The following is an 11579-nucleotide window of genomic DNA, read 5'->3' as shown; positions in this document are numbered from 1 at the left end:
CATCAGAAAATCCTAGCATTCTTTTTTCACGATCCACCACCTGTCGAATGAGCAGTATCTCTCAGGATCTGCTTTGCTTATTTGAAGACAGAGAGTCCAGAGGCCACAGCTCCACAAGGAGGGAGTTTCGTGTTTGTTGATCACAAGATCTTCTTTGTCACCGAGAGCCCCGCGGCTTCTTCGATTGCCAACCCACCACCACCCATACGATGTCCGGTCATGACCTCGAACCTGCCCTTGCAACCACACAAGGCAGTGAGCTGAAGACTGATGACTCGAGACATTCTCGAGGCTCGGGGTTTCCCAATCTGAAAATGGTGGTTAGACCTGAAAACATCTAACAGAGGGGAAGCCGAGACGGGGGTTAAGCAATGCGCTGTCTCGGGGGAACTCACCTGACTCTGGAGCTGACAGCGTTATCTCCGGGCCCTCGATTGCATAGATGAGTACTGACCCCACCCGCCTATCGATCCCGAAAAGCAGGTGGTCCATCATGCGGCTCGCGTCCTCGTTGTCGTTCATCGGGGTAGTTCCGCCGGCTGCAAGCACAATACATGAGTACGAGCCCCGTGATCTTAGGTAATGATGCATCGGCGGCTTGAGAGAGGACCTACACGTTGTGTCAGCAGCGCAGGTGGTGGTTGTAACTTGGTGACCTCCGTTGCTTGCGCTCAGTTGTTAGATTCGAGATTGTGGATGAACTAGATTTCGATACTGGCTACTTTTCATTCCCTCCCTTCTTATAGACGAAGCACAATCATCCAAAAGCTCTCCAACTGGGTTCCTGCCCTCTTGCGGTATCTCGTGCAGATGCACTCCCGGTCATGTTTTGCTTTTCCCATCGCCGATGCGCTGCCACCGCGATGTATGTACCATCGGCCCCATAGCTAGGTACCTATCGCTGCGAACCGTCGACCGTTCGGAATCGACCCGCAGCGAGTACTCCAGGTTCTTTTCTTGACGCTAACTTAAACGGGGAATAACTTACGCACTTCCGGCCCGGGGTTAACGGCGAGGGGAACCCGGGAGGAATCGTGGGGGTCTAAAAGTCATCCATGAGGGGGGAAAGCACGGAGGTTATGAATGGTGGTGAGCCGAGCTCGGGTGAAAGGTTTTTAGGGCCAACCAAGAACTTTGATTCGGCAGGGGTATCCCATAATCTAGAGAGGTACATACTTATGTATTCATCTCGATGCTCTAAGCTTCCGAGGTTCATGAGACCAGGCCCCAAAGGGGCAACTATCGACCGGAAGCACCGGCTCACAGCCGGTTTGTGAATTGAATCGGCACGATCGAATCCAGTGCCGTGGGTTCGGGGCTTTTGGTTGACGAAGCTTAGGCGGGCGAAGCCATGCCCAGGTGGGCATGCCGCATCCCTAACGGCCCGGCCGAGCCTCAGGGGCTTGGGTTGGAGGTGACGCCTCATAAGTACTTCATACTTCCCCAAGCAGATTGGCGTCTTCTTTATCTCTTCTTTTACCCGCTGTGACTCTTCGCGGAAGATGTCGGCTGGAGTTCACTGTCCCCTGCCAGCCCCGTGCCGATCGTTCTCAAAAGACCAAGGCCCCCATTGATTCGACCATGGTTCCGAGTTCAGCTCTGTGCCAGGTTGTCGGAAGATTTTTTTGCAGCCGCTTGGCGGGCCGATCTCAGAGAGCCGACACTCGGCTTGGTTCCCGGGTGTCTGTTGAAAGCGGTAAACCCTGCGGATTTAATTTAATTGAACAGATAGAAAGCGAGGTACAAAAGAAATAAATCTAGAGTCTTACTGAATAATAAAAAAATCTCATGCAAATGCAATGCAAAGGGGTGTACCTGGGATGTTCTTGGTGGGTTGTTGCTTGTTGGCATGTCTCGGCTCTCTCGGTTGCCCGGCCATGCGTGCTCAAGGGCTCATGATTCTTGTCGGATGCCCGTTCCCTTGCGCAGCCCTACACAGGACGGCCCAGGCCAGCGGTCGGCCAATAGAAAGACAACAAACCGCACACACCGAGCAAGAAGGAAACGCGACTGCCGACTCAAATGTTTTGGCGCCGAGTGGCCGAAGCCAAGCCTTCATGTCTGGTTGCCTCCTCCCTGAAGCCGGGCATCCCTTCCACTCGCGACCCGTTTTAGACATTTAGCTCCCGGCATCCATTACTCTTTGGGAGGTAACAGTTGCCTGCGGCGAGCCGACTGACTCCTGTGTCTTTTACCTAGTCTCCTTCCTTTTGCTTCGGTCCATTCTCTTGCCCGTTACGGGCCCTCGAGTCTTCCAATTCTTTGGAAACGGCAACTGCCGGCTTTTCTTCGCGTTTTCCCGACTGTTGATTGCCGCGTTGCCCAGAACTCGACACCTATTGATCGATAGACGGTTTCCGTGACTCGCCACGCCCGGTTTACGATTGAGGCAGCCACCTGTTTATTCACTGATAATGGATCAGTAATGTTCGAAAGTTGGTTATTCTTCCGTATTTTTATTCCCTCCCAACGCCGCAGGGCAACTGTCAACTGTTGGCTAACTTTGCGTTGTGCAATGAAAAGCTAGGGCTAAGTGCGGGCCCCTATAAATCCTTCTCAAAGGACTCGTGTCGACAGCACCAAATTAGCTTCTCACCAGATATCGGCGTCAACGCACGCCGCGAATGACTTCACCTTTGCTCGTTAACCCTCGCCGCTAAGTCGAGGCGTTGGCAACATGAGCTTCAACTAGCTCCAAGGGCGCTCGTCGACTCGTCCATGAATGTACCTCCCCTCCGGGCCTGTCGCTGTTCGTGCATCAACAATATGCCTGGCTGGGTGGATACCGGGATAGGCTGCGATACCTTCGTCCATGCTACACATATACGATGCCGACCTTTTCTTCTTATTGTTAGAACATGACCGGGTGGATGCCAATCACACATCAAGACGGCTAACGGCCGATTTGTTCTTCGCTGGCATGGCAAGCGAATCCCCACCACCCCAGGTGGCTGCGCATGTCGTATGGCATACGAAGCCTGCTGCGCCGACGCCTTTCTCTATCGATATTCGAAGAGGAAACTCACAGCTACTAGTTTGCGGCTTGTTCAAGCAAGGATGCAGCATGGTCACGCCTTCTTCCGGCAGCGATTAACGGTCAGATAAACGAGACAGCTCAGCCTTCGCCCTTCGGTTTGGCATCTTCAACAGGCTCACCGTCCTTCGCTTGCGTCCTTTACCTGCGTACCTTACATCAGGTGAGGGTTGCCAGCCAGACTCAGGGGCCAGGCCGTCAAATGCGATCGCAAGCTCGTCTGAGTGTACGGGCAATCGATCCAAATCCGCACGCTCCACATGGACCACATCATGCGAACTCAGCTGCCGGGGTTGGCAAATCCCTGCGTAAGTAAGCAGATGCCGGCCACCCTCGTGCCTTGACGGGCATACTTTGCGGGAACTGTGATGCAATTCATAAATTAACCGGCGACCAGACCTCAAAGCCTATCAACGACGCCGAGCGTTCAAGCAGCTAATAAGCCGCGAGTTTCGATTTGGGGCGACGTAAATCCGTGTCGACAACTTCAAAGCGGACAGCTGGCAAACCGAGTGGCGCCTCGCACACTATATACGTCGCATTCCCCCAACCAATCCCTTGAGCGCCGCTACTGTTCCTTCTGCATTCCCAGATCCCCATCTTTGGACGACATGTCGTTCCGCAAGAACGGCGATCGCCGTCAGCCCCATACTTTCGGAGTTCCATCGCCCACCCCTGCCGCATGATGGGGATGGGTGGATGCATCTCGCAAGGGTTTGGCTGCCTATCCCATTGGTTGACGGCGGGCATCCAGCATCGGGGGCTAACTGGAGCTGCGAGCGGGACGTTGCGCAATATTCTGTGGCTCTCGCCATCTTGGCGGTATCGGACGCTTGCATTGGGGGAGACCAACGCTCGGCTGGAGTGACTTGTCACAATCGAAGCGAGCCGCCACCCCTAGGCTCCGGAAGAAGCATCAAGAGGGTTCGGGGAACCTGCCGAACGGGCTTAAGGCCCGGGCACCATTCCTGATGAAGACAGTGCACTGCATTGAAACGTCGAGGTGGGCCCGAATCTCAGCCGTTACAGTCTATGAGGAGTAAGTTTGGGCCTGGCTGCGTACGGTACATACAGATGCATCCACACTTTCCTCGACACAGCAAGATGTGTTCGTGCAAATCATCCAGGGGTCATATGGGTATTCGTACAGTTTCCCTTAGGAGTCGACCAGTCAGGGTGACAGTGAGGATGAATCCCCAACGTTGGTCCACCAAGATCGCTCACGGGGTTAAGCGTAATGCGTGGCAGGGGAGGCGAGAAGTGTCATTCATAGGTATGCAGATGCGCCTGGGCAGCCTCAAACTTGCCGGGGGGCCGGCCGATGCGCCCATGCACTCTTGCGCAGAAGTTGATGGCCTATTCCCGGCGTGCTCGCAGCGTGAAAGCCGCTCGGTTGTTCTATATAATCGGCTGCCAAATCCCTGCCTTTTAGACTTTCTGTTCTAACTCCTTCTTGGGTCTCAAGGTTGGTTATTTGCGACTCCTTTTAATGCGTGGGGCAGCATCCCCTGTCGGCCTGTCCTGACTCTTGCACGACCAGCCCGTGCTCGTTGTGTGCGCAAGGGGGGCCACTTTATGAGAGGGAATGTGATTACGAAGTACTTGCTTTCACCTGCGGGCAACAGCGCTGTGTTCCAGGTCGGTCGAGCGCACCGCTTTAGTTGGACTCAGACTTCCGCCCACCAGCGTACCTAATAATTTTTTTTCTTCATTTCTTTTATACAATATCCACGATGAATCTGGGGCGAGCACTGGGGATTCGGTTTCATAAACAACGCTTACCCATCTGCCTTTTACATACGACCATATCCACAAGAGAACTCGGGATCCCGTCCGCTCTCCCCTCGATAAACTTGTGAGAGCCGAACTAGTACTCAGGTCGGTGACGACTGGGGAATCCTCGGTGTTGTATGTATTTTTGCACCTCTCTGTAGAGCAGCGACCTCACCTTCATAAACGATACTACCTCACACTGCTGTTACATACGACCATATCCACGAGAAAGCACGGGATCCCGTCCGCTCTCCCCTAGTTAACCTCGTGAGAGCCGGATCAGTAGTTGGGTCGGTGACGACCAGCGAATCCCCGGTGTTGTATGTTTTTGCTTCATTCCTTTTTCCATCTCCATTTCAACTTGACCGTACGCTTTTCCGATTGCTGGCGATGGAGTTTTTCTTGATCGCAGCGCGTCAAAGAACTCGTCCTTCAAAGGAGCGGCTAATGAGGAGCAAGAAGGCATCTCACCTCCACCAAGGTGGGTATTTTACATGCAGATGCATGCAGCACGCATGTGCCCCCCCGTTGACTGCAATCCCAATCGGACACCATGATAATAAATCCGCCGTATGATCTAAACAACTCTCCTTTGCCTTTGTCACTCACGCCCCCTAATACCACAGCTCACGACTCTGCGGCAAAATGGCTACGCTGACGCCAGCGCAATTGCGCCTTCGGGGACAGTTGTACAATTGAAGGCCAAAGAGTACCCCATCCTGTTCGCAGGCGGGATCAGGCCATCGGAATGGCCCGACCAACACAGGAGGGCGCTGGAGCAAGTTTGTGATCTCGGCAATCACAAACCTTGGCGAGCATAGATGAGTCAGGATCAGAGGGAGTTGTTGGCGGCAGTCTGGCCCTGACCCAAATCGCCACTCGCACGACAGGAACGGATCCGGCACTGAGGGTTTGACTCCCCGGAGAGGCTCATCCAGTGGATTTCACCGATCAGCCTTTTTCGTCGGGCCCCAAACCAGAAGAGGGAATTGGAAAACTGGAATAGCCCAGGTTCCCCTCCTTCATCTTCTCTCCCCAACCATTGAGGCCTTCAGGCGGGGAGCACTGGAGCCTTCCGGGTCCTCATGCGCCCCGGGTGGTCACTCTGTTACCCTGCGATACTGGGCCGATGGTCTTTCAGCCCCTTCCGGGTCATCTTGTGCCCAGCCTTTCGGAAGAGCCGCAAGAGTCGTTAAGGGGCCAGCCAGCGCCCTTCCTCTTCACCATCCCCCGTGCCACCCCGACGTGTCGGAATTAGGGCGCGCCGCATTGTCGGTCTGGGGCAGCGCAGTGCCCACTTGGTTGGCTCGCTCGCCATGAGTGATCACTCAGTCGGCCTGTCACTTCCGTCGTTCTCACCGTCATTGAGATGCGCTGGCATGAGGCGCTAATACATGTGGTGAACATGGCTACTCCTGGTCAAATCACAACATTATTGCCCACCATTTCCGTTCTTTGCATCGTGCAGAGAGGAGACTTGAATACGAGGACAAAAGGCCTGTTCTAGGTGGGGGTGAAGCCATTCCGCCAGTCGGATCATGCCCTGGCGGTGGCGCTCTTCGGAAGAAACAAGTTTATCTACCCAGGTACTTTTGCTCTCCTCGCGCAAGACTCAGGTCCCAGCCATTTTACAGAATCCACGTGTCCGAAAATAGCGATCCCACCCCCCTCTCATTCGCGGGCAGCTGGGACCAGATAGCTGCAGCTCCACGACGAGTTGGTATCCGAGTCCTCTCCGTTGAAGTCAGAGTTTTCTCGGCTGCCGATCCAGTCGTGGTCCGACTGGTGATGCACCCCTAATGGGGACCACGGGTCGGGATAAGCTGAAAACCAATTCCAGCTGTTCTCACGGCCTAGGACCGTCCAGGCTGATGACGATTGTCAGATAAGGTGGGAGAGGGTGTAGGCGGATCTTGTCTCAGAACTTACCTAACAATGCTGGAGTTGGGAGCATTATCTCGCAATCATCGGTGGCAACAATTTGCACCCCTTGTTCCCATGAACCGATTCCGAGAAAGGACGCGCTGTCCATGGTGCGAATTGTTGAGTGATCCTCCCTAGCTGTGAACACCATAACAGTTGAGTACGGGCCTTGTGGCTTCAATCACCGAAGACAAATGAGGGGACTTACACATCTTGCTGACACAGATGGTGATGGTGATCTCTAAGGTTGCTGTTCTTGCGAGTTGCCGTCGCCGGAGTTGCGAATGAAAAGGATAGCGACAAGAACCATCATTCAGTCCTCTCACCTCTTTATAGACGACGGTTCGACTCTTGCCGCCGAAAAAGATCAGCTGCGTCATTCCGGACCTGACTGCAGATTCTCTGATGCAGCACCAGTTGCTTTTGATGCCATTGTGATTGTCACGACAATCGGGTTCATGTGCTGTACAGTAACATTACCGGGCAACTGCAGGAGGTACCTACCTGGATTGGGTATTATGGCATATACATAACCGACAGCGAGACGAGGAGACGCGAATAGTTTCAGTAATACCAACAAGACTTCCATCAACTCTTGGCATAACGGTTAACCTTTGGTCCCCCATGTCAAGCGAGTGGCAAACCAGGGGCCCTGGGAACAAGAAAAGGATTCATGGTCGGAGAGAAAAGAAAGGGACCTCCAGTGATGCGGAACTAGCATCCGAAAGCTTGCTTCCCCGGGGTGCTTGCAGCGGCGTATCTGAAGCTTGTGCTCGGCAGTGGAAAAACTGACATATCACATTTCAAGCTAGCAAGCCACATTTCTGCAAGAAACAAGCCAGCTGGCTGAACAACACCAGGGCCACGGTATGATCAAAGATACCGGGAAATAAATGCTGAGCCCGCTGGCATGGGCATGGGATCAAGGAATTGGATGCGACAAGCCAAGAGACCGGCGAAGCAGGCCAGTGGAGTTGAATGGATGACAACTTGACAATCGAAGTCGACAACTGCCCGTCATTCCAGGCCTCTTCCGGAGAACGGCCCCGATCCGCGGCGCCCGAGGCGCACCTCCTTGTCCCTTGGCTCCCGCGTCGATCATGTTAAAACGCCCAAGCCAGGCTGACTGGTCTGAGCTAAGTTTGGCTATTCGCCGCTGTACGCTACCTGCATACCCGGTGGCCCGAGGTGAAGCCAAGGATCCGAAAACAGCCGTCTCTACCGAAAGAGGAAAACTTTACCAGGTGAAGGGAAGAAAAAGCGGCCAAAAAGAAATTCACCGAAATGAAAAGAGACGGAGAACCGGGGGCGGCTGAAGCCGCCCCGGGATGGTGGGAGGCGGGGATGCGGACCACACCTTAGCTATGGGGGCGCGAAGTGGTCCAGATCAGGATGCCACCTTGTTTGGGTAACATTGGATGTATTGCAATGCCCTCGTGTCTCACTTAAGCTGCAGAGTTTGATTTGGTTGGGCCTGAATGGGGAGTAGGGGAGATCTGAATGTATCATGTCTCTTCTGTTTGGCGGCAGCCTCGCGGCGTGGTCGATTCAGGGGGAGCGTTCATAGCCAATGGCAACACACCCAAGTCTGGGGCCGCAAACCGAGGAGCCGGGATGGGCGTGACACAGGAAGAAACAAATGGAAAAACGGTTGTTCAGTGTTCTGGCGCTGAAGTCTGAAGCCCTGAACCTCGAAGCCCTGAAGTCTCTTCACCCATCATCCTTTGAGGCCGCCGACTGGTGAATGCGGTGAGCCCCCGATGGCCGATGACTTGCGTCCCCTTTCCCACGTCCGTGTGACTTTGCTATTTTTCAGACACCGCGACTCACCCAGTCTTCCTCGAATCCCGAGGCTCCTCCGACGCGCCATTGCCCAAAATCCCAACGCCCGTTGAGCCGCGTTGATTGTGGATGTCGTGTAGCAATGGGAATGGATCCGTCTTACGACTCCCGAGCTTACGGACGCGTCGGGATTTTGTTTATCGTCGGATGAGAGTGGACTGTGGATGCTGGCCCTTCGGTTCGTGCCTCGTCGTCTTTCTCCGTCGCCACCTGTTCCCAGTCGGCGGCGAGTCCTCATAGGAGTTTGCTAACTTTCGGTTTCTTCGACAGAACATTAAGTCAGTATTGCAGAGTGCCTGCCGCCCCCTTTCTGCCGAGACCACAGGGGCAGCACTGGATTCGCTTCCCACTGGGTATATCGTTGACGCACGCTTCCGAACATCCCCTAAATTCCCGACAACGCGACCTTCAATCAGCAACGCCCGACAGGCGTTCACTCATTCTTGAGCCGCCCTCCGTCCGCCCTACTTTATATCTTCGTTGTCTATGTGGGATCGAATGCTTCTCGACCCATCCTCATCTGCGGGTTCGCGATTCACCTGGCCACTTAGAGCAGTGTACCAAAAATACCTCAACTTCATTCACGCTTGTCGCACTTATGCCCGTCGACGTGTGTGCCGTCGGAACAGCATGAACGACATCCACCCCCTAAAAACTGCTACACTGGGCGTGGAAGGAGTTCGTCAAGCCGGGATTACAATATCACTGCTAGTCAACTCAGGATTTTACAATCACATTGCTATTGCCGGCAATGACCTTGCTGGTGTTTGGGTTTGGCTACACAACAGTGCACCGTGGAAGACGGTTGCCATCGTCGAGCAGGCAGTCGGGCTCATCTGTCTTGGGCTTTTGTTGGTGAGGATAACATACGAACTCCCGTTCTCGACCTGCGCATGGCATATACATGTAGCTAGTGGGGACGCTCCTCACCTTGTCGACACTGAAACTCGAAGAGCGAACTCGCAGATACCCGGTTAATTAAGCATGCCTCCTTGGAACACTAATCAGGACTTCGGCCGTCTGTTTGACACTCTTACCAGCCTAGGCTTTCACTTTACTCGCTCTCCTGACTCCTGATCGAGCTCAGTTGAGAGACTATCAAAGCTGGCGCTCAGCTGATCCGGTATACCTACACAAGAGCAGCACTTTGCTACCTAGGTTGGCTCAGCAGCAAGAGTTAGCACGCCCTCGCCTTACATGTGGCTTGAGCTACCGGGGTCAGCAATCTCGGCTTCAGTAATTGGATGACGCCTCTCTCCCCTCCGCCATCCAGCTTTCTACTTTGCTGCGAAGAGTCGGAGGCAATCAAATGGCATTAATCACACGGTGGTCAGACAACCAGACCTCTCACTATCGAGCCTACCAGCTGCCAAACGTAATATTTGAGACGAAGCAACGCATATGTCACATGTGCCACGTCCCCGCCTCACCCTCTCAAGGCCCGTCCTCCTACTCCTTGCGTACCGTCTCTGCTCTCTCCTCAATCTGTTCCTCAACTTCTCTCGCCTCTCCAGATACCCTGTCGTCCCGCAAAACGCCATCGGCCGGACGTTCCATACGGGAGCTTCATCGCTAACCCAGCCATACCGTTGAAGGGTAGTGGATGCATCATGCGTCTCGCAAGGGGTTGGTAGCCTATCTCATTAGCCGGTGCCCGGCATCATGGCGCTGGGCTGGGCGGGACGCTGCGCGATGCGATGCACCAGGTCCCGTGGCTCTCGTTAGTTGCTTGAAAAAAGCAAGTATGAAAGGGGGAAGCTGCCGCATCCCGGCCCCATCCGTGCGGGGAGAAAAGTGTGCTACTGTCTGTGTTGAACCTGGGTTGAGGTAAGCTCGAACCGCTCCATTGACTGCTAGTGTTTTGAGAAAAAAGCTCGAGTGTGGATGTGAGTAGATGCATACACATTTCCCTCTGTTGGATTCTACATAGGTACTTTCGTGCAGATTATTCAGGGTCATCATGTTGGTATTCGTAAGGTACCTACATACCCATTTGACAGTTTCCCCGTCATATCCCCTCGTCATTTCTACCCCTTCTTAGCTCCAGGCGGCCCTGGTCTCGGCAGCCTCGATATCCCCGTGGTTTATTAGTTACCTGTTAGTCGTTTATGTGTGGAACCCAAGTGGCACAATGTCTTCTTCCGAGCGGGCCAGGCGAACAACGAGCGAGAATAGGTAGGTAGGTAGTTCCTGGACCCCCCCATCAAAGAAGCTTTCACGGACGGGCCCTCATAGGCGTATATCTCGGTGTTCAAGATGCGGCACACTTCCTTTACAACGACAAATACCTATTAAGAGAGCCAAGGGTGTTTCCAAGGGGGGTCCACGACCGGCTCCCATTCCGGCTCCCATTCCAGCTCCGTGGCAGCCAGGCACCTCCCACAACCTCGCGCCTACCTACCTATCTACAAACAACACGCGACCCCAACACCATCACCACCCCCCCCCTCAATCCGCCCCCCTCCTCACCATCCTCACCTCCAGCCCCTCCTGCCTCGGAAACCAACTATTCACCACCCTCAACTCCTCCCCGGGCCGCACCAACTCGACCTCATACCCCAGCACCACCGTCGCCACCACCTTATACACCTGCATCAGCCCCAGATGCTTGCCAATACACATGCGGGACCCCGCCCCAAAACTCAAATCCGCATCATTCATCGCGCGCAGTCGCGCCGCAAACTCTCCCTCCCCTTTCCCTCTCCCCGTGCAGCCATCGCTTCCGGTCGGGAAGGCGTGCGCGTCGGCGCACCACACCCCGACGTTGCGGTTTGAGGATGTACGGGGTTTGAACGCGAGCACTGGTGCCTGGAGTGGAACGGGAGCGCGGTCGTCCGGGTCGACGCCCGCCGGGGGGTCACGTAGCGCTCGAAGGCCGATGGGCCACGCCCCGGGCAGGGTAGGCGGATGGTCTTCCCCGGACCGATGGCGTCCAAGGTATGGGTCAGGCCTGCCGGGCCTGGTTTAGTGCCATGACCGATTGGGAGGGAGGGATTTGCTGGGTTTG

At 54.7% G+C, this 11579-nt stretch overlaps 3 protein-coding genes across 3 annotated transcripts in view; all 3 read right to left on the bottom strand.

Annotated features, from left to right (window-relative positions):
• Window positions 1-217: 217 nt before the first annotated feature.
• On the bottom strand, window positions 218-522 carry CHGG_07427 (uncharacterized protein; the record flags this gene model as incomplete). Its single annotated transcript, XM_001225082.1, has 2 exons — window positions 218-327; window positions 396-522. The coding sequence occupies 2 exons, from the start codon at window positions 520-522 to the stop codon at window positions 218-220; spliced, it is 237 nt and encodes a 78-aa protein (XP_001225083.1).
• A 5956-nt stretch (window positions 523-6478) lies between these two features.
• Window positions 6479-6942, bottom strand: CHGG_07426 (uncharacterized protein; the record flags this gene model as incomplete). Its single annotated transcript, XM_001225081.1, has 3 exons — window positions 6479-6675; window positions 6737-6868; window positions 6939-6942. 3 exons carry the CDS (start codon window positions 6940-6942, stop codon window positions 6479-6481), a joined length of 333 nt encoding a protein of 110 aa, XP_001225082.1.
• Window positions 6943-11020: 4078 nt separating this feature from the next.
• Window positions 11021-11579, bottom strand: part of CHGG_07425 (uncharacterized protein) — a gene marked incomplete at both ends in the record, with an annotated part of 2029 nt that continues 1470 nt past the window's right edge. The window contains one exon of the mRNA XM_001225080.1: window positions 11021-11380. Within this exon, the coding sequence (XP_001225081.1) occupies window positions 11021-11380 (360 nt within the window). The remainder of the gene's footprint in view (window positions 11381-11579) is intronic.

This window comes from Chaetomium globosum, genomic scaffold (genome assembly GCF_000143365.1).
Source record: "Chaetomium globosum CBS 148.51 scaffold_5 genomic scaffold, whole genome shotgun sequence".
Lineage (NCBI taxonomy): Eukaryota > Fungi > Ascomycota > Sordariomycetes > Sordariales > Chaetomiaceae > Chaetomium > Chaetomium globosum.
This window is presented reverse-complemented; position numbering and strand designations above follow the sequence as displayed.